The sequence below is a fragment of the Maniola jurtina genome, chromosome 9 (assembly GCF_905333055.1).
Source record: "Maniola jurtina chromosome 9, ilManJurt1.1, whole genome shotgun sequence".
NCBI lineage: Eukaryota > Metazoa > Arthropoda > Insecta > Lepidoptera > Nymphalidae > Maniola > Maniola jurtina.
This window is the reverse complement of record NC_060037.1, coordinates 14,514,425-14,541,680: the sequence shown is the minus strand read 5'-3', so window position 1 is coordinate 14,541,680 and position 27,256 is coordinate 14,514,425. Positions and strand designations below refer to the sequence as shown.

Here is a 27,256-nt window from a genome sequence, read left to right as displayed (position 1 = left end):
AGATAGACAGACAGAAAACGAAGTATAAGGATTCCTTTTTTCTTTGAAGATATGGAACCCTAAAAATAGAGGACCTAAATGAATTAAAATAAATGCATCCTTTACTTTATTCTTATATCAAGGACATAATTCAAGAAATTTTTGGGCTGGGTCTTAAAAATAGTGCCACTGGTGCCGCTATTTTATGCACCAATTGGTCAAACCAATAATTAGTGGGACAAATTGAACTTTAAAATGTTATACAATCTACTTTGTCCTACTTGGAGGGGCAATGTGTAATAAGCCAAAATAAAAATCGGTCAAGTGTGAGTTGGACTCGCACACAAAAGGTTCCATACCATCGCACAAGATATAACACTATTTAGCACGCTGAAAAACAGACATACAGACAAACGGACGGACAGGTGGACGGACAGCGGAGGCTTAGTAATAGAGTCTCATTGGCACCCTTCACGTACGGAACCCTAAAAATTGATACGAGTCGTTGCAATGCTAAATACTTTTGGGTGCTCCACCTGTTTCTTCATAAAATGTTTGTAAAACTTCAGTTTGGTATGGTAAGATGTCTTTACTTGCCTTCATATTATCGACAGAATTTGGTTTCAAATGTCTATCTGTTAGTCGAGTATTCCTTACAGTGCCACCAATCCCACCTACCGCATATATTTTTTCAATGATCTGACACGCAAATAGCACGGCGATTAGCGATGATTAGGTCCTTTTTCTGAAATTGTTTAAATGACATTTTAGTAGATGTGGAACATCACACATATTATGATATACTTTTTTGCCATTCATAATATAATAATAAAATTCAACCCATCATTGTCACTGCGAAGGAGACTGGTAAACTTTTTTTTAGAAAAAGTGCTATTACGAGGGCGGCACTGAAAATTTCGGGAATCAAGGAAGTGACACAACATTACTATTTAAAACATGTATTTATTGCTTTTCGAAGTATTCTCCGCGAAATTTGACACATTTTTCCATATCATGGAACCAATCATTGAAGCAACCATTCCATTCGGAAGTTGGGGTCTCCAAAATGGCCGTTTTGTAGGCGTCCACAGCTTCTTCAGGTGATGAAAATCTCTGACCACGCAATGTATTCTTTATTTTAGGGAAAGTACAGAAATCATTAGGCCTTAGGTCGGGGCTGTATGGCGGATGGTCTAATAATTCTATGTTTTCTTGCTCTAAAAACTCTTTTGTTCTGTGCGCGGTGTGAGAACTCGCATTGTCGTGATGGAGGATGATGCGGCGGTTGCAGTTCTCTTTACGGAGTTCAGAAACGACCTGTGGCAAACAAATGCTAGCATACCATTCTGCATTAACCGTTCTTTGTCCCTCAAGAGGAATAGTCGCAACATGGCCGGTTTTGGAGACAAACGTGGCCACCATTTTTTTTGCAACACTTCGTGAACGAACGATTTTTGTTGGCTTTAACTCATTTTCGAACACCCAAACTCGTGACTGGTTTTTTGTTTCGGGTTGGTACGCGTATATCCAGGATTCGTCACCTAATACGATGTTGTACACAGCATCCTGCGTGGAATCTTTCGAGAGTTCTGACGCCCCAAGTAACGCGAGCCGCTTTTTGCTCTTCACAGAGCAAATGCGGTATCCATCGGGAAAACAACTTTTTTACACCTAACTGTTCATGCAAGATTATTTGTATTTGACTCATGCCAATGTCTAAAGTGGCCTGAATCTCGCGGTATGTCACATGTCGATCTTCCTCAATCAGCTTACGCACAGCATCAACGTTTTCTTGGGTGACTGCAGATTTTTGGACGACCTTAACGGGGATCATCACTGAGCTTGACACGTCCACGTTGACATTCAGCAAACCAGCGATAAATTGTGGTTTTAGATGGGGCTTCATCACCAAATGCAGAAATCATCCGGTCAACACACTGTTTTTGTGTTAAACCACTTCGAAAGTCGTAATAAATCATCGCTCTAGAATTTTCTCGAGTCAATTCCATTTTCTCAACGACTAAACAAGTTTGAAAAGACCTTGTGACAAGACCGAGAATCTTTTTTTAAATAAATAAATGGTATTCGATTTTTAAAACCAAAGAGTTTTCAATTAAAAAGATTTTAATATGACAGGGACGGTGGAAATATTCCATTCCCGATACTTTTAGTGCAGCCTATGTATGCCATAAATGATCTTCTTAACGACTTAAATATAATATAAATAAAAATATGGGTCTCCCTGCTAGGGCCCGCTGCATAGACCAAATTGCAACACCCAAAACTGGGTATCTATAATACTACCATGTACAATCATAGTATTTTGTTCCAAACTAGAGGATGCCCGCGACTTCGTCCGCGTGGATTTAGGTTTTTAAAGATCCCGTGGGAACTGGTTGATTTTCCGGGATAAAAAGTTGCCTATGTCAATTACAGGGACGCAAGCTACCTTAGTACCAAATTTCATACAAATCGTACAGCGGATAGGTTTTTAAGAATCCCGTGGGAACTCTTTGATTTTCCGGGATAAAAAGTAGCCTGTGTCCGTCCCCGGGATATAAGCTAACCCTATACCAAATTTCGTCAGAATCGGTTAAACTGTTGGGCCGTGAAAAAGTAGCAGACAGACAGACAGACAGACAGACAGATAGACAGACAGACAGACACACTTTCGCAATTATAATATTAGAATGGATGTTAGATTTAAGGACAGTATTTATGGAATTGCTATAAAAAACAAATAAACAAGTGTAAATTAAAAATTTATAACACCCCCGACGATCCAAAGTATCAGAGTTTTCCAAAACATCATTTTCAAATAAATAATTATGTATCAAGGCAACGTCCATCTTGACGGCTTGACATTTGTCAATTGACATAATATTATGAACCTAACGGTTATGTAACCTTCTTTTCTACAAGAAAACTAGAAAAGAGCTCATAACTCTTAAACGGCTGAACCAATTTTTTTAGATTATAGCTAAGAACACTCTCGATCAAGCCACCTTTCAAACAAAAAAAACTAAATTAAAATCGGTTCATTCGTTTAGGCGCTACGATGCCACAGACAGATATACAGATACACACGTCAAACTTATAACACCCCTCTTTTTGGGTCGGGGGTTAATAAAAAAGATCTTCATGTGCATCTGACATCTGAAACTGCTGAACCGATTTTTTAAATTCTTAGACCAGTAGAAAGCTGAGCAATTCATGAGTGACATAGGCTATATTTTATTTTCAAAAAGTTAGAGATCTTTACTAAAATTGTAATTAGCTACCTGTGCATGTCACTTTTTCATAGCTTAACAATAAAACCAATTTAGATGTTTACCAGAAAGATAGCTTGCATCCTGAAGATGGATACCATACTATATACATATACTGGAAAATTAAATAAAGTCTAAATAAAGCCATTATTGTTTTTCTACAGACAAAATGACGGGTGTAAGCTTGTATAGTGAATGTAAAATAAGTAGTACAGATTCTTAATATGAGGTGTATGAATATAGTCTGCACATTGTATAAAAACAGAAATCAGCCAAGTTTGTGTATTTAATCCTTAGTCTATGACATTCAATTCCATCAGCCTGTATGCGTTCACTGCTGGGCATAGGCCTTTCCAAGAGTGGGCCACCAAACACGGTTCTCCACCTTCCGTGTGGACTATACAAATTTCAAACCCCTTATGGGTTGAATTTTCAAAAATCCCTTCTTAGCTACGTCTACCGTAATGACTATTTGCATACCAAAATTCAGCCCCATCCGTCAAGTAGTTTGAGCTGTGCATTGGTAAGTCAGTCAGTCAGTGATTTTTATATGTATAGATATATAGTATGATATTTAATAAACCACTGTTTTACTTGCCTCAATTTGTTCAGGAATGCCTGGTATAGTTCCAACATGTTTCTTTTTCAGTTTTGTAGCTTCTCACACAGCACCTCAGGTGCAGGATTTCACTGTGTTCCCAGTGTAAACACCAATTCAGATGACCAACTCCTTATTCTGGAAAGTTAAGGCAGAAACATAAAGTAAATGGTAAATTATATTATCATTCATAAATAGAGTAAATTTTCTTTTTTAGCTCAACAAAAGAACCAGATTTGGAGAAATCCCACAGGGAAACAGCTTGCATCTGGAGACACAGATAGGCATTTTAAGAGCCATGCTTTTTATCCTAGAAAATTAAAGAGTATCCATCTCATAGATAGGAATTTTGAAAAACCGAAACAAAGTCATGAGTATCGAAGTGTTTATTTTATAGGAAGCTTTGAAGTGTTATCACCGCGATAGTCAATAAATCTATATCTACGTCTACATTTCCTGATGCGTGGAAGATTGCTAAAATAAAACCATTGCCAAAATGTAATAATCCCCTCAATTTTAAAGACTTGAGACCCATCAGTATCCTGCCTTGCATCTCAAAAATTTTAGAAAAGGTTGTGGCTCATCAGGTAACAAATTACGTGGAAGAAAATAAGATACTACCAACTTTTCAGTCAGGTTTTAGAAAAGGACATAGCACAACTACCGCTCTTGCAACCGTAGTAGATGATATCTTGACTGCACAGGATCAGGGTAAGGGTACTTTGCTTGTTCTTTTAGACTTCTCAAGAGCCTTTGATTCCCTAAATACAACTCTTCTTCTGTCCAAGCTGTCTTACTATGGGTTTGACATCTTAACAGTGAAATGGTTTGATAGCTACCTAAGTGATAGAGCGCAGTTTGTTGAAGTCACGAACAACGACAGCACAATCTCAACCTCTGACCCATCTCCTGTGACCAGAGGAGTTCCTCAAGGATCTATTCTTGGACCTTTGCTGTTTGCAATTTATACTGCTGACATTAAAAGTTGCATTAATCATTGCCTATACCATCTTTATGCTGATGATACACAACTGTACATCTCTTTTGATCCCCTGGACACAGCGGCAGCTGAATCAAAAATTAACTTTGATCTAGAGCAAATACATCTATGGTCAAAAAGGAACTGCTTGGTACTAAATCCTAGTAAATCACAATGTATGATGGTGGGTTCCAAAAGTGTTGTTGCTAAATTAAACATGCTTAATCCCACAATAAAAATCAATAATAATATCATTGAAAAGATAGAGGAAGCACGAAATTTGGGAGTAGTCTTTGACACCGCACTGCACTTTGAGACTCACATCCTTAACGCCGTCCGCAATAGCTTATATCGCCTTAAGCTGCTTTATAAAATGAGGCCCTATATTAGTTTAAAGTTAAGAATACGGTTATGCGAATCACTCGTTCTGTCAAGACTAAATTATGCTGACACGGTATATGGGCCTCGTCTCTTAAGTAGGACTAAAAAAGTTATTCAACGCGTCCAAAACGCCTGTGCTAGGTATTGCTTTAATATCCCACCACGCACGCATGTCACTTCCTACATTAACGAGGCAAATCTCCTGAAGATGGAAGCACGGAGGAAGTTACACCTTGCTACTCTACTGTTTGGGGTACTTAAGCACGGAATTCCAGAATACCTGCGTAATAAACTAATGTGGTTTGGTGATAAGTCAGCACGCATTACACGTAATTCCTATCTCCTACTGTCTACACCAAAGCATAAAACAGCGGCATTTAAGGGAAGTTTTAAATTTGCGGCTACTAAGTGCTGGAACGATTTACCACCACCGTTAAAATTGCCTATGTCCCTTGGAATTTTTAAAACTAAACTGAAAACATATCTTCTTTTGCAACAAAAAATTACAAATTAAAATTAATTATTATATTAAATATTTACTATTTGGATCAATCAGCACAGTATCGTTACAGCATTACAGCACTTAAGCCGCACTTTATAATTTATTAGATTATAATCTTAGATTGCATTCATTATTTTTCTTGCTTGTCTTTGTACCTTAATTTTTATATCGTTAGTCTTTTTGCTTTGTTTTTTTTTTTTTTATTATATTATAATTATTTTATATTTAAATTAGGTAACTTGTAGTCCGTGACCTCACTCTTTAAGGCTCCCACTGAAAACCAGCGCTGCAGCTTGCTGCAGCATTATGCTGAGTGGGAGACCTATATTTGGTCACATGGGACATTTTAATTTTAGTATATGTTAACTTATAAGTATAATATTATTATGTAGATATTCATTCAATTAGTTTTAAGATATATTGTATTGTAATGTGATCAAATAAAAAAAGTTTTCTTTCTTTCTTCTTTCAAGTGTATTAAAGAGTTCACACTTCACAATGAACAACATAATGAACATTTTTAGCCACTCATCAGTGAGAATATCCCTGTTTATTTGGTATAATGGATATATTTGGATTTGGCATGTTTAATGAAGAAATTCATCTGAAATTAATCCATACCAATATTATGAACGTGAAAGTGTAACTGTAACTTTTTACAGCCTATCCATTGAACCAATTTTGACGAAATTTTGTGGTGATAGCTTGCATCTCGGAGATGGATGCAGGCTATTTCTTGTTCCATGAAATGAAAGAGTTCTTAAAAATCTAATTCCACGTGGATGAAGTCACAGGCATCATCTATTTGGCACTGAAATAGCTTGCATCCTGGAGGAGACATAGGATACTAATTTTCATCCCAGAAAATGAAAGAGTTCCCATGGGATTTAAAAAATCTAAGTCACGCGAACAAAGTCGCGGGCATCATCTAGTAATACTTACTCTGTGATGACAAAACTATGCTTTCCACCTCCGTAATTGCAGTCTTATATAGTTATGATACTGCATGCATGTATGAGAGTCCCTTTAGCCTTTTCCATCCAGTCGTTCTCGTCCAGCCACTCTCCTGAGGTAGTTTTTCCAGCAGCTTGCACTTGGAGGTTGTTTTACATGCCCTTATCGCCTTCACAGTAAGAACACCCCCAGAAGTCCCCAGAACCCCCAGAAGATGTTTGGTGCATCTTCGGCATTCGCTAGATGTGGGCCACCTTTCCTTTGATCTTCGTGAAAACGCAAAATGCAAGTCCAAACCAAGGAATACATTTCTCAATCGCGGTTATGGTTATTAGCGCTCACTGATTCTTTATACGAGTGTATACAAAACAAGTATACTCAATTTAAGAAAAAAAGACGATGAATTTCTAAGAAAAACATATGAAACAGTGATTTAAATTGGCTAAAAAGTTTTCGTATTTTATTGATTTCTACGTTACGCCATTTTTATTGATTTTTGTTTTATCAACAGTGTTGTCGACATTTGATTTTATTTCCCCCAAATTCAGATTTTTAATCGTACCTATTGAAATGAGAAATCCAATGAACGACATTGAACATTTTTATACTTTGTATGTTACTGCTACTCTGTTTTATATTACTTTATTCAAAAAATGGTTATCATGTTATATCACTGTAATTTCAAACCTAAATATATTATTTTACTTAAATTTGCTCTATGATTCTTAAAAACCTTTAATTTTGGCAACATGAAATTTAAAGTTAAATCCAATAAAACATTATACTTTTTTCTATAAAAATCTAAGCTCGTTTTTCTTCCACCTTTAGGGTAAAACCCTTAGCTGGTCACACTCCTCATGCGACCATTCCATATAACTATAATACATATAGTAATAAAAAATTTCAAACGTGTGCGTAAAATATAGCTGTGGTAGTGAAGCGAGAAGCTTAATGTCTACCCATACTAATTATGTGAGATAGAAGACATGTACTTGCAATGTACCTAAGCATATTTGAAATACCGTAGGATAGCCGGCCCTGGAACACAGGAAAAGAAAACTGAAAACCAAAGACAAAAGCCAGAGCCACAGAGTACCTTCACTGAATATTTTTTTTTTTTTTTTCTCTCTCTCGTCTGGCTTTTACAATGATTAGCCAATGTCAAGTTTGTAGTTATTTTTGTAACAAGTTAGCTAAACTATACAAGTATGGACCCCGTCTGTGCCGGCGCTCGCCGACATACGCACGGCACCCCCTCAGAGCGCTTTCCAGTCAGTTTTAACAAAAAAAACACCCCAAAAAGTCATAACACGCGCGCCAGCAAACGCCACCACAGACGAAGTCCCTTCACTGAATATACGGGTACCTACAGAGCAGAGCCATTCTGTGGCTGCACCTGGTCTGTAATATATTCAATATACTTTGTATCTGTAACTATAAATTACTCTTTGTCTTTGATGATCATAACATGACGTCATTTTTCTGGGGTTTTTCTACCTAAAAAACGTTATTCCTGTTGTGTTCCTGTTGTTATTGTAAATATTTGATAAATAAAGCTAATAGCAATGCTAAAGCTGACTTAGTAAAGTAAAAGGCTCAAAATGACTATAAAGTTAGTACGAACGGATGCCGTGGATCCATGTAAGATTCAACTGCCCCTCGGTGAACATGTTTTTGGACGAGGCAAATTACTTGAAGTGAGTTATTATTAAGTATGTGTACATAATTATACTATGTTTTATAAGGCCAATAACATGACAAAAAGTAGCCTATGTTCCCGGGCTGGGATGCAAAACTGTCCCTGTACCAACTTTCGTCAACGTGATGTGTCGGTCACTTATATTTTGTAGAAAAATATTAATAACTAGCTGATGCCCGCGACTTCGTTCGCGTGGATGTAGTTTTTAAAAATCCCGTGGGAACTCTTTGATTTTCCGGGATAAAAAGTAGCCTATGTGCTAATCCAGAGTATAATCTATCTCCATTCTAAATTTCAGCCCAATCCCTCCAGTAGTTTTTGCGTGAAGGAGTAACAAATATACACACACACACATACACGCACGCACACACAACACGCACACGCACGCGCACGCGAACACACACACACACACACACACAAACTTTCACCTTTATAATATTAGTGTGATTATAATATTAGTGTGATCATATGCAAAACGGTAAATAAAAGAGAACTATTTTCATATTACAGTGTGACGATAAAAGGATATCACGTCAACATGGGAAGTTGAGTGTCAGTATTGATTCATTAACTATAACAGCGGTAAGAATACATATTTACTCACACTGAATTATTTATTAAAGAGGTACAATCAAAATCATTAACTATAACATTAATTGATGTAAGTATTGGTTATAATGACTAAAACATAGTGTAACTTGGCTAAAGTGATGGACTATGGTCTAAACCCTTATTCTAAGACTAGCTGTTGCCCGCAGCTTCGCCCGCGTGAATTTAGGGTCTGAAATCCTGTGGGAACTTTTGATTTCCCAGGACAAAAGTAGCCTATCTGTAATAGCCTGTTCCCGGGATGCAACGTGTTTCTGTACCACGTAAAAACAGACACCACTGACAGACAGACGGATGGACGGACGGACAGACAGACAAAAATTTTAAAAACGTGTGATTCAGTGTTGGTATCGTTCAAATAACCATATGAGCTTAATATGAGGTAGTTATTTCGAAATTGCAGACAGACACTCCAATTTTATTTATTAGTATAGATCCCCATGCTCAGTAGTGGGCCAGCAATGACTTGAGATGGTGATGATGATGATTTATTTGCTGATTGTTTCCATGCTTTTTTTTACTTAGTACCACAAATAACTCAATCCTTCAATGGTTTCTAAGATGCATGTAAGATCTCACACTGTTTCTAATTGTATTACTACTAGTTACTTATTTCTAACGGACTTCTAAAAACGAGGAGGTTCTCAATTCAAAACAAAATTATTCTGGCAAGCACAACTTTGAAATTCCATTAATTTTTCATTTTTGCTATATTTTACTTAAATTTTTATATTTAATTACTTAATTTAAAAAGTTGTATTATTTAAATAACATTGAATATGTTTATTAAATGTTTTGCAGTTGCATCAAAACCCCTGTTTCTTCATAAAAAAGGGTGTAACTAACATGGAGGTACTAAGACAGAACAATACAATAACTCTATGTAATGGAGATAAATTTGGTTTATTACCAGACACATTTTGGTATGAAGTGATATTCTGTTCTGGTCTCGAAGCTAATAATGTTGACACTGAGAGAAATACAGAAGAATATGGTGTCAGTAACAATGAGTGTGATAAAACTACCCAGGGTGATGTGAACCAAACAGAAACTAGCGATTTTCATAATTCTGATGATGGTTTTGATAATGAAATAGCTAAATTAGAGCCTTTGATAGGTAAGCATTATTTTTGATTTTGACCTTCAAAAGTCATATACATTATATTATTTCTTACATATTTTTAATAAACATTAAGAATTTCAAATATTGAAAATTAAATTTCAGCATCAATCAGCAAACATCTATCAGTTTTTTTTGATGTTGTAAAATCAGAGTGTTACATAAAACAGTAAGCTACAATAGTAAATTTGATTCGTCTTAATAAAAATTTTATGCTGATTTATTAACATTTTGTATTATTTACAGCAACTGGAAATAATGATCCAACACAAGAACTGAACAATGATCCCGAAATAACAAATTCAAATCAAATATCAGAGAAAACGATTGAACTAAGTGAAGTTAATACAAATAAGGAAGGTCAATTAAATGAACAAAATGAACCAAATGTAGAGAATGAAGCAGATTTGCAAAATGAACCCAATGTACAAAGTGAACCAATTGTGCAAAATGAACCAAATTTAGAAAATGAAACAAATGCTCCATCAAATGATGAAAGCAATTCAAGTAAAAGGAGCCACAGTCCAGACAACAGTGATGTGAAAAAAATCAAAACTGAACCTGTTGAAGTAAAAAGTGAAAATACTGAGGATGTGAAGCCGGGACCCAGTTTAAATCAAGTGGTAATATGAAATCTCTTAAACATTAGCAAATTCTTCAAGATTGCCAGGGGCTTTGTCCATTTATGGGGCATTGAGTAATTATATTATTATTTATTCTGAAATATATGTCAGAGGCTACTCATATGGCATTGTAACAAGAGTAAGAGATATAAAAAAATTGTTTTTTAAAATTAAATAATTAATGAGTAGCAGTATTATTTAGCAATATAAAATTAACTATCCAGTTGTCAGTACTAAAAACAGTAGGTATTTATTTGTACTATATGAATCCCACTACTTCATCTGCAATTTTGACTTTAAACTAACATTTTAAGTTTAAAAGTCAAAATCGTTGTTATTTTTGCCAATTTTCATAATCGATGATAATCATCATCCGCAAACAGTCGCAAATATTGCTGACATGGTATGGCAAATCATTTATATACGCTAAAAATAAAAAAGAGCCCAATATTGAGCCCTGTGGAACATCCATTAAAGTGGATGACCTTTGCTACTTAATATTATTTATGCATCTTCCCTTTGAGTCGTTAAGATACATGGCAATAAGATCAAGTGTAATGATTTGATGTCATAGTTTTATGATCTATACAATCAATAGACTTAGACATTCACAGAAGATCCCAATTTTAGTTCAAAAATAATCATCAACCTGTGGACGTCCACTGTATGACATGTGCCTATGTCCACTGTGGACATAGGCCTTCTTTAAAGAGCGCCACCACACCCGATCTTCAGCCTTCCTCATCCAGCCACTTCCCACCAGCCGCTTTATATCGTCGGTCCATAGTTGCTGGAGGGCGTCCCACACTACGCTTGCTTATACGCGGCTCCACTCTACAACATGCATGGCCACTGCCACTTCAGCTTTGGGATATGTCAGTACCCTTGGTTCTCCTGCGGATCTCGTCATTTTATTCCTGAGAAACTCCTAACATAGCCTTATCCATTGCTCACTGCGCCACTATGAGTGGACAATAAGTATAAGTTTTGTCAATTACAGCCAGCAAAGGACGGTGCGGCGTGCGCCAACAACGCGCCTAACAACAATCAGCCCCTGCGCGAAAGGTGCATGTACGGCGCCAACTGTTACAGGTAACTCATAGTCATCATGAATGATACCTACATTTTGAGTCTGAAGGAAATTTCAAAACGGATGTCATGAAAAAAACCGGCCAAGTACGAGTCAGACTCGCGCACCCAGGGTTCCGTATTCGTATTATTTTTTCATGAACATATTTTAATTTTTTTTTGTGATATAACCACAAATTCACGGTTTTCGGATTTTCTCCTTTACTTGTGATATAAGACCTACTTACATGCCAAATTTCATGATTCTAGGACCTAGGTCAGCAGGAAGTACCCTATAGGTTTTCTTGACAGACAGATAGACAACAAAGTGATCCTATAAGGGTTCGGTTTTTCCTTTTGAGGTAGGGAACCCTAAAAATTTACCTTTCTGATTGTTTATATTATACTAGTGATATTTGTGGCAAAATAATAAATTTGATTGAATAAATGAATCTTGAATATAATATTATGTTTGTCTATTTGTCACACAGAAAGAACCCCCAACATCTATCTCAGTTCAGCCACCCGCGGGACTCGGACTGGGGCCCCGGCGAGCGCGGCATCTGTCCCTACGGCGCGTCGTGCGGGAAGACCGACCCCCGCCACTGGCGCGACCACGACCACCCGCCGGGGAAGGTGCCGCCCCCCAGACCAGGTGAGACCTGCGCCAGGCTTGCGTTTTAATCCTTAGTCTATGATTTGGGCAAACCACCATGTCGCAACTCGTTGGACTTTGTTTGTGGTGGCGTTTGCTGGCGCGCGTGTTGTGCCTTTTTGGAGTGTTTTTTTTTGTTAGAAGTTTATTGGTGGTGGAACCATGGTGGAACTGACTGGGAAGCGCTCTAAAGGGGCGCCGCACGTATGTCGGCGGGCGCCGGCACAGACGAAGTCCATACTTATACATATAGTTTCCCTAACTTGTAAATAACTAGAAACTTGACATTGGCTAATCAGTGTAAAGCCAGACGAGAGGAAAAAAAAACTACTCGTTTTCCTAGTAAAAAATACACTTTTTAATCTATGGCGCTAACTCAGTGCTATAAAAACCTGCCAAGTGCGAGCCAGACTCGTGCACCGAAGGTTCCGTACTCGAGTTTTTTTCCCGATATTGTACATGATAAATCAAAAACTATTATGCATAAAAATCTGTTTTAGAATTTACAGGTAAAGAATTTCATATGATACCCCACTTGATAGAGTTATCTTACTTTGAAAATTGAAACAATTTTTTTTGTGATGTAACCATAAATTCAGTTTTCTAATTTTTCTCTTAACTTGTGCAATAAGACCTACCTACCTACCAAATTTCATAATTCTAGGTCAATGGGAAGTACCCTATAGTTTTCTTGACAGACACGACGGACGGACAGACGGGCAAACAGACAGCAAAGATCCTATAAGGGTTCCGTTTTTCCTTTTGAGAACCATAAAAATGACGGTTTCAAAAAAGCTATTTTGTTTTGCTGTCATTTTGAGTACGACAAACGTTATTTCTGTCCGAAAAATCACCTGAACTACTCTCAAGTAGCTTTTAAACAAGTGGCAATAGTCTGACGCAGTGTGTTGTCGTGCTGCAGGTATGCAAGTGGTGCAGCGTCACGGCAACGTGTTCTACATCAACGCGCACTCGGTCAACTTCTACGACGACCGCTTCCAGGTTGAGGACTCGGACGGCGACAGCGTCGACTTTGATTACGAGTTTTAATCATGAATCTTCTATAATATACAGGGTGTAACCAGAACGATAGCAAAAATGATTGATATCGATTACCCGGTATGTGATGTCACCTCACTAGAAAATTGCCATCTCAACCTGTCGCGAACAATACCTGTAGGGCGATTCAGAACACTCGATACGGTAAGTTATCGTACGATAAGATGTGTTTTCAATTGAAAAATACATGTTATCGTACGATAACTTATCGAATCGAGTATTCTGAATCGCCCTGCTGAATTGCTTACTCGTGAAGCAAAATCTACTTATCGCTATCCCATTTCAACTGACGAGCGAGAGCGAGAGATCGCACTCCACTAGGGTCCGATCTCTCGCTCTAATTTGTCAGTCAAAGTGAGATAGCTTTAAGTAGGTATTTGCTTTAAGTATTGAAAGTAAACTCTCCATTTATACTTCTACTTTATGGAATTTAACTCTTTACTAGAGGTGTAAAAGTAACGAAAACGAGCGTACCCGTATGCATTCGTTACTATAACAATTAGTACTCGTTACTTTCGTATCGTTACTCGTTACTTTTGATACCACGTAAGATGAACGAATCGAGTCGTATTGCGTACGACAGTATGATGTCGCGGCGTCGCAACATTCGTAATTTGTAGAAAACATACTTAGGTCTACATTGCATACAAAGCTGCGTAAGGTGCAATTTCTCACTTTTCCGTATTTTGAACCAGACGTGTGTTTAAGTTATTCTCAATTTAGTTTGATTTAATAAGTGTAGAACTACAAATGAACTGTTGACGGAATCTACTAAAATATTAAAAATTTTAACCTTGAGCTTGAGCTTATGTTAAATATCTATACTATTACATAAAATTAGAGTATCTGTCTGTAATTTCCAAATAACTGTCTCAATATTAAGCTCATATGGTTATTTGAACGATACCATAACAGAATCATACGTTTTTAAAATTTTAACAATAAACTAAGCAAACATCGGCCTTTGTAACGTACGTTTTTAAATTCACCGAATGAGCGCGCCTACGCGTAAAACATACGGTTAGCAAACGTTTCAATACACGTATCTACGGTACTTGCGTGAACCGAAACAGTGTAGGAACCATAGGAACGGTCATACGACGAAAAGTGCGAGTAACGAGATGCATTTGTGAGTAACGATTCGGTACTCGGTACTAGATGGCGCACCCGTTACTCAGTAACGAATACATACTAGAGGTGCAAAAGTAACGAAAACGAGCGTACCCGTATGCATTCGTTACTATAACAATTAGTACTCGTTACTTTCGTATCGTTACTCGTTACTTTTGATACCACGTAAGATGAACGAATCGAGTCGTATTGCGTACGACAGTATGATGTCGCGGCGTCCGTGTCGCAACATTCGTAATTTGTAGAAAACATACTTAGGTCTACATTACATACAAAGCTGCATAAGGTGCATTTTCTCATTTTTCCGTATTTTGAACCAGACGTGTGTTTAAGTTATTCTCAATTTAGTTTGATTTAATAAGTGTAGAACTACAAGTGAACTGTTGACGGAATCTACTAAAATATTTAAAAAAAATTACCTTGAGTTTGAGCTTATGTTAAATATCTATACTAAATAAATAAAATTAGTGTCTGTCTACAATTTCGAAATAACTGTCTCATTATTAAGCTCATGTGGTTATTTGAACGATACCATAACAGAATCGTACGTTTTTAAAATTTTAACAATAAACTAAACAAACATCGGTCTTTGTAACGTACGTTTTTAAATTCACCGAGAGAGCGCGCCTACGCGTAAAACATACGGTCAACAAACATTTCAATGCACGCATCTACGGTACTTGCGTGAACCGAAACGGTATAGGAACGGCCATACGACGCAAAATGCGAGTAACGAGATGCATTTGTGAGTAATGTTTCGGTACTCGGTACTAGATGGCGCACCCGTTACTCAGTAACGAATACATACGGTTCGCTACAGCTCTAATACATACGGTTCGCTACAGCTCTACTCTTTACACAGAGATGAGAGATGTGTCTATTCGAGCAATCATGCAGGAAGCCTTTAAATATTAATTTTGTTAAATATTAGGAGTTTTACGATAAGCAAACAATAAAACTGAATATTTTTTAGTGTTGTTTAATTGTAATATTTTTATTGATTAATTGTGTATTTATGTAAAGCAGATGGGTGTCAGGAACCCACAGAATCAATTTTATTGTAAAAAAGGTCAGAAAAGTATGTATAGCTGAGTGAATAGTTATTGTACTAAGGAATCCCCGGCCTCCAAATAGGAGGCAGACGTCCTCACCACTAGGCTATCACAGCTGTTAAAAATACTATGAATTCTGCCAATCACAATAATTGAGACTAGCACGACCCTCCCTGGCGCAGGACCCAGGACCTCCCACTAAGAGGACCACTCTTAGTGGGAGGTCCCGGGTTCGATTTCCGGCAGAGGGATTTGTTATTTTATAATTTCTAAATCTCTGGTCTGGTCTGGTGGGAGGCTTCGGCTGTGGTTAGTTACCACCCTAACGGCAAAGCCGTCCCGCCAAGCGAGTAAGCGATCCGCTGTGTAAAAACCAAAGGGTTTGAAAAAACTGCCATAAGTATTATCCTTTCCAAGTTAGGCCGCTTCCATCTTAGACTGTATCATCACTGACCTACCACCAGGTGTGATTGCTAGTTTTTTTGTGTGTAGAAACCAATGAGGTATGAGTTTAATAAAAACTGTGATACCCCTTCCAGGTTAGCCCGCTTCCATCTTAAACTGCATCATCACTTACTACCAGGTGAGAGTGCAGTCAAGGGTTAACTTGTACCAAACAAAAAAAAAAGATTGATGCTGGTTTTCCGAAATCTGCCAGCTGGGTTTATGTCTAACAGGCAGACTTATATACTCCGTATGGACCCGGCCATTGAACAATCAAAATGGCACCAATTCCTCGGTGCTAAAATGTATAAGGAGCACCGAAGCGAACTGTGACGCCTTCAAACGCGAGCAGACGTTGCTTTGAATTGCTAAAATGCCGAGTTCATGAGTGTTTGAGAGATTACACGGATTTATTTAGTGATTGAACGGTGAAAAATTTGTTTGCACGACCATATCTTGTCAATAGTCAAAATCATTTTTTTTAAAGTAGGTATTGTACTCGTTTTGATGATCAGTATTGTTATATTTGTACGATATAGTGGTGATAATTATTTACGTAGGTAAACTTAAAACTAAAGCTACGAGGGTTCCAAACGCGCCCAAGTCTGAGAAGAGCCCACAACAAACTCAGCCGGGTAATGAGTCATTTATATCAATGCTAACAGGTCAGAAGAAAAAGCGCGATAGAAGAGTCAGTAGCGACTCCGACGACTCTCCAGCTCAGGGCTTGGTCGTGGCCGGCAAGCGGGCTCGCAAGGCCATTGCGCGGCCGCAGCCCTGCAGCGACACCGACGAGGAGCCCGACCCCTACGCCACCGACGAGTCGGACGAGTGGACACCCGGCACTGCGCCCAGCCAGGAATACTCCGAAGATTATTTGTAGACTAAGACTACTTTTGTTGTTGTATCAATGAAAAATAAATGTACTTTTTTTAAATAAACTGAAGGTTTTAAAAATGGTTTACTAAAATAACTGAAACACACGAGTATCCCGCAATGCCAACAATAACAGAAGAAATACATAACAATCGTAAGAAACAAGGCCAGGCTTGAAGTCCATGCCATGCCACACGAGTGTCGCCACGTGCAACAGATTGTCTTGTGGACATTAGGCCTCTAGCTCCTCACCACCGAGTATACCGTAGCCTCCTCTTTACCCGCGTTGTTGATGTACAAATGAAACACGGGATATAACACAACGTTTATTCAGTAGTACCCCTCGTCGTCGTCGCGGGGGTCGGCCTCCCACTCCGGCTTGGCGGGCAGCAGCAGCAAGGGGGGCGCCTCGCCGCCGCGCACGCGCAGCGCGTACACAGCGGCCTCCACTTTACCCACATTGTTTCTCGTTACAGTCATCTTGCGCGCTAGTTCTTTGCCCATGCCGAACAATCCTGGAAAAAACAAAAATCTAAATATGAATGAATGAATATACTTTTATTGTACACCACAAAATTAGTACACAAAAACACATACATAGCAAAACAAAAATATAGGCAGAAACAATTTGGTGGCCTAGTGATCTCTTCCAGGCAATCAAAGATGTGGAATCCGCTTAAGATTTTTAAAAATTCAACCCCTAAAGGGGGAAAAATAGGGGTTTAAAATCTGTTGAGGCCATAGTAGTCATGAAATACGGCCCTGTTAGACAGATGGACAGCGGAGGCTTATTAATAGGGTCCCGTAGGCACTCCTCATGTATAGAACCCTAACTAGATCTGGCTCACAACTGTACAGTCTGATTAGAGAAATAATTATAATTCGTACCTAGAGATCCAGTATACAGCTCCCTCACAACCTGACAAGCATGGAAGCACTCTTGGCTATCACCACTGGATATGCTGTTGATAGCCTTCCTCATCAGTTCTCCAGTCAAGTCCGCCAAGCCAAGAATGTAGTCTGTCTGTGGTAGGAAAGTCACCACTATCCTCTCAGATTCACCTAAAATCATAATAGAATAGTTTTTGACGCATCAATTGGTGACAATCTAGTTCTAGTGGTTAAGACATAGGTCTTCTATTCGAGAGGTTGTGGTTATATCCGGGACACAGCTTTAACTTATTCAAGAGTTATGTGTGTTTTAAGCAATTAAAATATTGCTTGCTTTAATGGTGAAGGAAAACATTGTGAGGAGTCCATAATGTTCTCAAAGGTGCTAAGTCTGCCAATCTAATAAACTAATTCTGAGAGGAGACCTGTCCTCAGTAGTGGGCCGGTGGTGGGTAGATGATAAATTCTTACCTTCTTTAACTTCATACTGAAATTCCTTCTGCACTTCAGGATACGAGATAATAACTTTGCTCTCCATTAAAGAACAGAAAGTTCTAGCCTCAATAAATTCCTGGAAACCAGCAGTCACTGCTCTGGAATACAAATACGCTGGATGGTTTTCCAATTCCAGGCCAATGCTTTTGATTGGTCCAGCGATTAGCTTTTGCAGTCTCTCATTTGCTTCTTTTACTGCCTTTTCTGTAGATTCTTCACTGGAAAAAATTATCAAAGTCAAAGTTAAATCACTTATTCAAATTGAGTACTTTTGTACTATATCTGATTGTCAATTGCTGACTTTGCAATACAATGAAGTAGTGGTGATAATTGATTACATAAACGTAAAAATTAAAGCTACCTACAAAAATGCCAAACATATTAATGTAGAATATCTAAATGAAGTCTTTTATTGTTTCCTCTTTTTCACAGAGAGTATGGTTCTGGTTATTATCACTATCATCTGATAACGATAATTATTATTGTTAAACCTAAGAGTAACTAGGCACCTAAATCATACTCTCACTAGATTTGTATGAGATTTAAGATGTAGGCTGAGATATAAGTAGGATTTAATAGGTGTCTACCTATCCCAATAACACTAGGTACCACTATGATTATTATCAGAGAGGATTGTAATGCAGAATAAGTAGTAAAAAGCAAAAATTCCTCAGGTTAGAAAAACCAGTCATTGTAGATATCTATATTAATGTGAAAAGAGAGAATTTGTTTCTACTATGAGTATGGTCGCTGCGCATCCCGAGACAAATCTGTGATAACTATACATACGTGATAGCAGAGTGCAAGAGGAAGATGATTCTCTTGCTCTCAATAGTGATGTCTCTAGACAACTTGACCAGCCTCTCGTGTCTATCTTGACGGTCATTGAGCTTTAAAGCTGCGTCCTTGAACATCGCCAGCACGGGGCTGTCTGCCGGCAAGGACGTAGCCACTTCCTTCGCTACCGTGGATAACGTTTGATGGTTATTCCTATGCCGGTTGCCACGATATTTACCTGAGGAAAAATTACCTTTTTTTTGAGTAAATGTCTACGATAAAAAGTCATATTAAGATGTTATATATTTAGACATGTAGGACTTTTTACCTCGTCCCGACATTATGATGCGATTTTTCAAATTTTTATATTTTGTTAGAATTTAAATAATATTATCATCACTTAGCATTACTCAGTTTTTTTTTATTATCTGGTGGTTTTACGGCTCTGGCATCTCTCAGCCAAAGAGAATATAATCACTACGTTCTCTTCACTCAGCAACCATTTTTTCTCCCACAGATAACTATTATTTTTCTACATACTCTTTCCACAGACCAGTAATCCGGATGGATTTTTACCATAGTGTAGGATGTGGTTTTTTCCAAAGAGCCATAGACACATAGATTATCTACTTATTATATTTTGTGCAACTCCAGATTTATTTTTCCAAAGTTACGCGCGTGCTCTCATCTAGAGGGCACTAATAGCGCGCTAGGCGTGCGAAAGCGCGAAAATTTAAATGCTATTTCAATGTAGGTACTAGCATATATTATATTGTTTGAAGATTTTTGAACATGTTTTAAACAAACATTATTAATTCCATTAACGTTTGTTTAAAACATGTTTAAAAATATAAATTATATATTATATTTATTTGTTAAGCCGTGCTCTTATATAGATGGCACCACAAGCGATTTTTTTTTTCTTTCTCGTCTGGCTTTTACAATGATTAGCCAATGTCAAGTTTGTAGTTATTTGTAACAAGTTAGCTAAACTATGCAAGTATGGACCCCGTCTGTGCCGGCGCTCACCGACATACGCACGGCACCCCCTTAGAGCGCTTTCCAGTCAGTTTTAACAAAAAAAAACACTCCAAAAAGTCACAACACTCGCGCCAGCAAACGCCACCACAGACGAAGTCCAGCGATTTTTTAATGTTCTGAAGTTGCACTCCCATGCATAGACAAGACAAAATTGTTTACGGCTCTGGGTTCTAACCTGAGCCTCGGCTGAACCGATCGATTTTGATTTTTGAATAGACTTTAGGCAAGACTAGTTCTATCCAACAAAGAATTAATATAAACGGAGTAGGTATACGTGTACAACATCGGATATGCCGACGATACAGTACTAACTGCTAATTCCGCCACCGGGCTGCAACAACTACTTACCGAAGTATCAAGAGCTGGAGAAGCTAAAGGCTTATCCATAAAATAAATAAATGAAGCAATTATTTCCAATCATTAGTCCAATAAATATCTACTAATACGTTCTTTCAACTATCTTTAACAGAGCTCTCTCCGTCACTTACTCCATACAATCGTAGTTCCCATTTCATTTGAATATTAAGCAACCAAAGTCCATGAAATTTTGCAGACATAGTCTAGAAACTAATATCTGTGTCTGTGGTGTTTTAGATTTTTCTAAAAATATGTAGTTTTAAAATTACAGGGGCTCAAAGATTTGTATTTTTCTTTAAAAAAAGGCCCAACTTTGTGCTCGTTTTTCTAGACAACGAAGCAATTTAATGAAATTTGGAAAAACCACAGACCTAGAAAATTTAATGAATATTATGTAGTAAAAAAATTATCGTTATATATTTTATATTGTTATAATTATGTGGGAACTACGAAAACCAGAAATTACACCCAGAAATCTTGAAAATTTCGTGCTGTCTCGATTTGTGCAAGCGGGGTGGTGAAGTGCGGGGGACGACACGTGAAACTGACAGAAACTGACAGTCTAAACACACGGGCCACATTTAGACTGCACCCAACTCCAAACTTGTCGATAGGTCTAACTAAATACACTGGTACATTTCAACTTGCGTTAGACGTATGCGTTACCTACTCAGACGTTGCCTGTAGATAAAAATATGTCTCATGTTTGCTGGCAATAGCGCATGCATCAAACCCTGCAAGTTGCAACTCTCTTGCAACCTATTCCTCACGCAATACGCACAGCTTTAATATTATAATTTTTGACAATGTATACTATATGTAATGCCATATCACAGGTCACTCTCTGATTTATTGCTAACAATTTACTTCCAAATGCAAAGAAATCTAAGTGTGTTGAATTCACACTGCCCAATACCAGGACCTTAAATGACATAAATTCATTGATAAATAATCATATGTTGAAAATAAAGGAGAACCCCGTGTTTCTCGGTATAATGTTAGATGCAAAGCTTCTATGGAACACCCACATATCAACACTTGATGGTAAACTCAGCTCTGCTGCTTACACTGTTAGAAAAATTCGACAGGTACTGACGTGGAAACTGCAAAAATTGTATATTTTGCTTATTTTCACTGTATTATGTCTTACGGACTCTTGCTATGAGATAAAGCGGTAGATATTGAGAAAAAAATGTATTACAGAAAAGGACAGGACGTGCAATTTATAATTTAAAACCGCGCGCTGCCATACAATAAAAATATAAGGAAATAAGTACCTTATCTATTATCTTATAGTAGCTTCTCAATATATTTACAACTAGCTAATGCCCGCAGCTTCGCTCGCGTGGATTTAGGTTTTTAAAAATCCCGATCCTTTCATTTCCCAGAACAAAAGTTGCCTCTCCGTAATAGCCCGTCCCCGGGATGCAACTTGTTTCTGTATCACGTAAGAATATTTAAACGGATGATCCTTTTCAAATCCCGAGGGATCACCAGGATTTAGGAATGCAATTTCTTACAGCATCAGGGTTGAGGTCAACGACAAAGTGTTTACTTGGTATAGATACCTTCAATATCAATTAATAATCGACACTTTTTAAATCCCATTAGCTTTAGTAGTCAGGTCCCCTGCAACATCAGGGTTGAGGAGTTGGAATCCAAATTTTTTATTGAACAATGTCGCAAACTTTCTTTATCGATTAAAAAAACTACCCAAAATTACGCAGTTAGGTTACCTGCCAAATTTCATGGTTTTGAGTCAACGGGAAGTACCCTAGAGGTTTTCTTGACACACACGACAGACAGAGAGATAGACAACAAAGTGATCCTATAAGAGTTCCGTTTTTCATTTTGAGGTACGAAACCCTAGAAAACGTAGGATCGGCATTCCGAACCAGTGGTAAATTTTTCTGACCATCCAAAAACACTTTGAAGTTTACCTAAAAGTTTACAGGAATAAAAATTTATCATTGTATTCCATTCCATTTCATTCTATTCCATTCTGTTCAAAGATAAATAGATAATAAAAATATTTGTCACCGAAACAATAATTTACGATACATCAACCAATATCAATTTAACTGATGACAATCTGACTATTACCAAAGTGAACGACTACTATAATATCTATTATATACGACTAACATAATATGTATTATAAATTGTGTGCCGTTTGCATTCTCACTAGGTTCTCATTAAGTTTGTTTTATTTGGTTAAACTTTCTGGCATTTATATTGTTATGACGTTTAGTTGGCAAATAGTCTCTTTATTGGCTGAAACTCTAAAATTCAGCCAATCACAACAAAGAAAATATTGTAATAATGATTGATGCAGCTTTCTGTAATTGAAAACAAAATATTTGACATTAACTTGAATGTGACAGTGTTTTCCGAATAGGGTTGCCAGAGGCCCCGTATTTTACTGGTTACCCCGTATTTCAGGACACAGAAACCTGTAATTATGAAAATAAAATACGGGGCAAATAAAACTAAATATTTTTAGGGTTCCGTAACTCAAAAGCAAAAAAGAACTCTTATAGGATCACTTCGTTGTCTGTCAGTCTGTCAGTCTTTCCGTCTGTTCGTCTGTCCATTTGTCCTTCTATCCGTCTGTCATGTGTTCATGAACAAATATTAGTATTTTCAATTTTCAAAGTAAGATAACTAGATATATCAAGTGGGTTATCATATGAAAGGGCTTTACCTGTTCATTCTAAAACAGATTTTTATTTATTTTTATGCATATTTTTTTAATGCATAACAGTTTTTGATTTCTCGAGTAAAATGTCGGAAAAAATACCCGAATACGGAACCCTCGGTGCGTGGGTCTGACTTGCACTTGGCCGGTTTTTTACAAATTCAGCAGGAGCTGGCTGGCGAAATCCAACACTGACGTTATGTCCAGTAGAAAGAATATTTTCCTTTTGCGGCAATGCGTAGCCGAAACCCACTCGATATTGATCATGGTCGTAGCCAAGGCGGCGGGGCTTGGTTTGAGGATGTAAGCCTTTTTTTATACAAGTTAGCCCGTGACTTTAATCTTTTCTAGTGGTAAGTGATGATGCAGTCTAATTTCTTGGCCGTTAGGGCCATACTAACCATATAACTAGCCATGACCGAAGCCTCCCACCAGACCAGAAATTTCGAAATGGCGACTGCGCCTGGGAAGCCGTCAAAAACCTAAGCCTAAAATAATACTTACACTATTTCTTGCATTTGCTTACCAATTTTTTTTTGGAAATATATCAAACATTTCGCGCTCACTTCACTCGCGCTTTGAATTTCTATTACTTGGTGTAAACCCCGCAATTTCGTTTGCATGAATTTAGATTTTTAAAAATTCCGTGGGGGATTTTCCGGGCTAAAAAGCCGCCTAAAAAAAATGTCTGGGATGCAAGTTACCTCTGAATAGTAAGTACCAAAATTTTGGTAAAGAAGATGGGCCGTGAAAGGGTAACAAATAGATAGGCAAATAGATATACTGTCGTATTCGTAATATTAGTATGGATAGGAAGCTTTAAAAATAAAATCTTGCTATGGCTACACTCGTTTCCCTTTCACTTTAATTTTTTCTGTATTGAACCAAAAACACTTACGCTCACTGCGCTCGCGCTTTTTTATTGTTGTATTTTATCTCACTGTCAAATTGAAAGGCGAAATTCCACTAACCAGGTAATTAGCCCATAAAGTTGGGCGAATGTTTTTTTCCTCATGACAGGATTCAGTTCCGGCCCTAATAAAACCTCTCCCGCAATCGATTCCTGGCTACGGCCATAGTATTGATACTGTGAAGGTGGAATTACAAATTAAATGTAATTTTAAGTTGAAATGAGAAGATTGTATGCATGAAATGTATAACATTTTGCTTTACAACACTAAGAGTTTTTAAAAGCTATTTAAATAAATAAATCTTTTATTTAAAACCACATTGCAAACACAGTTCACCAATCAAGATACGGCAACATACAGAGAAAAAATACAAAACTTATAAATAAACTGAAATATCTAAATAGGCTTTCCATGCATTTCAGAGAGAACCACCGCCTATATATATATTCTTCAAATACTTCAAAATTTCAAATTTCTTCAAATCTAAACCCCGTATTTTTGATGGTGGTAGCCTGTAAATCAAAAAGAGCCAGGTGGCAACCCTACTTCGACCTAGACAGAATGAAAAATTGTTTTCATTACTCGGTATGCCTACTGCCATAGTGTGACAGAAAGTGTGACGGTAGTTGTGACCTCTGATTGGCCGACTCTCTTTCACTATTTGCTAAAATTGATGATTGCAACAACAATTTTTTCTTTTTTGTAATCGAAAACAGAACACGGACGTCAAACAGGTTGACTAATTGCAATCATTTCTGACCGGCTAACATTGTTCCGCTAGTGGCTCAAACTCACTGTCGCAGCAAGAACATGGTAAATTCAGCCAATCACAGCAATTTGAAATTTGGTTATCACAAATGTACCGATCTAGGAACCGAGAATGCACGAACCAGGGCAGATAGAGATGAGAACAATAATATCATACGTAGGAAATCGACGGGGGATCGTTGGCAAGGATAGCCTTAAATGCCAAGAATCAAGTCAATTGGTTGCCTAGTTAGGGCGTGAAAGAAGGACAAACAAACACAACAGTATATAACGAGGATATGTACCATCAAGAAAAAAAAATTAAGTAAATACATTGTTTAATTTTTCTATTAATTTTTAAAGTGGAAAAGACCCCTTTACGAGTACCACTTTAAAATTAATAACTCAAAACCAATACACATAAGCATTTTTCAAATTCAAATTCAAATTATTTTTATTCAATTAGACTTTTACAAGTGCTTTTGAATCGTCAAAATAATCTACCACTGGTTCGGAATGCTGTTCCTACCGAGAAGAACCAGCAAGAAACTCGGCGGTTGCTCTTTTCAAATGTACAATTTACAATAATATGCCATACTGTATACGTAAGCAATTGCAGCGCCGTGTATTGCTGGAGCGAATCAAATCCAAGCTTTTTTGTCATTTACATAATCTTCGATTGTATAATAAGCTTTTTTCAGGAGCATACTTTTAATAGATTTTTTAAACTTGTGTAAAGGCAAGTCTAAAATTGATTGTGGAATTTTATTATAAAATATTACACTCATTCCCACAAACGATTTTCCAACTTTCCTGAGGCGGAGCGTAGGATATGCGAGCCTATCACGGTTTCTAGTTTGCCGGTCGTGGAAATCACCGATTTTTTTGTAACTATGAATGTTTTGTCGTACAATAGTTATATTAGCGTAAATATATTGAGAAGCTACTGTAAGAATACCTATTTCCTTAAATTTCTCTCGTAGGGAATTGCGCGGTTTTAAATTATAGATTGCGCGTATTGCCCTTTTTTGTAATACGAAATTTTTTCCAATATCTGCCGCTTTACCCCATAGTAAGATTCCGTAAGACATAATACTGTGAAAATAGGCAAAATATACAATTTTTGCAGTTTCCACATCAGTTATCTGTCGAATCCTTCTAACAGCGTAAGCAGCAGAGCTGAGTTTACCAGCAAGTGTTGATATATGGGCGTTCCATTGAAGCTTTGCATCTAAAGTTATCCCCAGGAACACGGTAGTTTCTTCTACTTTCAACATATCATTATTTACCATTAAATTAAAATCATTTGCCGTATTAGTATTGGGCAATGCGAATTCGACACACTTAGTTTTCTTTGCATTTAAAAGCAAATTATTAACAGTAAACCAATGAGTAACCTGCGATATGGTTCTATTTACATCGTCAAAATTATTATAATTTCTATCGACTTTAAAAATCAATGACGTATCATCAGCAAATAGTACAATATCGCAAGTATTTTGGACGAAATATGGTAAATCGTTTATATATACCAAAAACATGAAGGGACCTAAGATAGAGCCTTGTGGAACACCCATTAGTGAGGCTGATCCGGATGACTTCACATCATTTACACATACAGTTTGTATACGATCACTGAGGTAGGACGCAATGAGACTAAGCGCAGAGTCTTTGATTCCATAGTGGTTCAATTTAGTCAAGAGAGTCTCATGCGCAACGCAATCGAATGCTTTAGACAAATCACAGAAAATTCCAATAGCATTCTGTGAGTTCTCCCATGCATCGAATATATGCTTTAAAAGCATTGCGCCCGCATCGATTGTTTATCGACCTTTAGTAAAACCATACTGCTCCGAATGAAGTAATTTATTCAGAATAAAGTGCTGGATCAGTTGGTTAAGCATAATTTTTTCAAATATCTTGCTAAAAGTCGGTAAAATTGAGATTGGCCTGTAATTATTTGGGTCAGTTTTACTACCCGATTTAAAAAGAGGAATTAATTTACTGTATTTCATAAGATCTGGAAAGGATCCTGAATCTACGGACTCGTTAAAGATTAGAGCAAGATATGGAGCAACAATATCAATAATATTGCTGATTACTTTTACTGAAATTCCCCATAGGTCTCCTGTTTTTTTGTACTGTAGCGATTTGAATACTTTAACAATATCATATGGGGTAACGTGTTCAAATTTAAATAATACACTGCACTCAGAAACATTGCTCCTTAGAAGAGTGTAGGCTTCCGCTGGCGACGAGTTAAGGGAACTGGTAGTGGTAACTGGAATGTTTCGAAAAAAGTCCTCAAATACGTTTGCTATTTCTAAGTCGGAGTCAGTAA

General features: G+C 37.4%; 2 protein-coding genes and 1 long non-coding RNA gene across 6 annotated transcripts; 1 reads left to right on the top strand and 2 right to left on the bottom strand.

Moving 5' to 3' along the window:
• Window positions 1-3,846: 3,846 nt before the first annotated feature.
• On the bottom strand, window positions 3,847-7,359 carry LOC123868358. The gene is made up of 2 exons (XR_006796632.1): window positions 6,651-7,359; window positions 3,847-3,984 (listed from the first exon to the last, which is right to left on the bottom strand). It is a non-coding gene; the product is annotated as an uncharacterized LOC123868358 (long non-coding RNA).
• Window positions 7,360-8,104: 745 nt separating this feature from the next.
• On the top strand, window positions 8,105-17,081 carry LOC123868351 (aprataxin and PNK-like factor). 4 transcript variants are annotated; one of them, XM_045910841.1, is made up of 9 exons: window positions 8,106-8,359; window positions 8,872-8,943; window positions 9,772-10,087; window positions 10,337-10,713; window positions 11,714-11,805; window positions 12,273-12,436; window positions 13,359-13,496; window positions 15,936-15,943; window positions 16,785-16,881. In XM_045910841.1, exons 1-7 carry the CDS (start codon window positions 8,264-8,266, stop codon window positions 13,484-13,486), a joined length of 1,245 nt encoding a protein of 414 aa, XP_045766797.1. In that variant the 5' UTR covers window positions 8,106-8,263; the 3' UTR covers window positions 13,487-13,496; window positions 15,936-15,943; window positions 16,785-16,881. The 4 variants fall into 4 exon arrangements, 3 of the variants coding, with proteins under 3 accessions (XP_045766795.1, XP_045766797.1, XP_045766796.1); XR_006796631.1 differs by lacking the exon at window positions 15,936-15,943 and having other exon boundaries at window positions 13,359-13,555; window positions 16,788-16,903; XM_045910839.1 differs by lacking the exons at window positions 13,359-13,496; window positions 15,936-15,943 and having other exon boundaries at window positions 8,105-8,359; window positions 16,788-17,081.
• A 230-nt stretch (window positions 17,082-17,311) lies between these two features.
• Window positions 17,312-19,610, bottom strand: LOC123868355 (translin-associated protein X). The gene is made up of 5 exons (XM_045910845.1): window positions 19,490-19,610; window positions 19,174-19,399; window positions 18,361-18,602; window positions 17,887-18,060; window positions 17,312-17,513 (listed from the first exon to the last, which is right to left on the bottom strand). The coding sequence occupies exons 1-5, from the start codon at window positions 19,500-19,502 to the stop codon at window positions 17,329-17,331; spliced, it is 840 nt and encodes a 279-aa protein (XP_045766801.1). The 5' UTR covers window positions 19,503-19,610; the 3' UTR covers window positions 17,312-17,328.
• Between the last annotated feature and the right edge of the window lie 7,646 nt (window positions 19,611-27,256).

Excerpts from the sequence above, each read along its gene's own strand:
- LOC123868351 (XM_045910839.1), top strand. The coding sequence starts at position 8,264 with ATGACTATAAAGTTAGTACGAACGGATGCCGTGGATCCATGTAAGATT. Across the intron at positions 8,360-8,871 it reads GACGAGGCAAATTACTTGAA|TGTGACGATAAAAGGATATC; the intron begins GTGAGTTATTAT and ends TTCATATTACAG. Across the intron at positions 11,806-12,272 it reads TACGGCGCCAACTGTTACAG|AAAGAACCCCCAACATCTAT; the intron begins GTAACTCATAGT and ends TTTGTCACACAG.
- LOC123868355 (XM_045910845.1), bottom strand. Across the intron at positions 18,061-18,360 it reads TCAGTATGAAGTTAAAGAAG|GTGAATCTGAGAGGATAGTG; the intron begins GTAAGAATTTAT and ends TTATGATTTTAG. Across the intron at positions 17,514-17,886 it reads GCTGTATACTGGATCTCTAG|GATTGTTCGGCATGGGCAAA; the intron begins GTACGAATTATA and ends TGTTTTTTCCAG.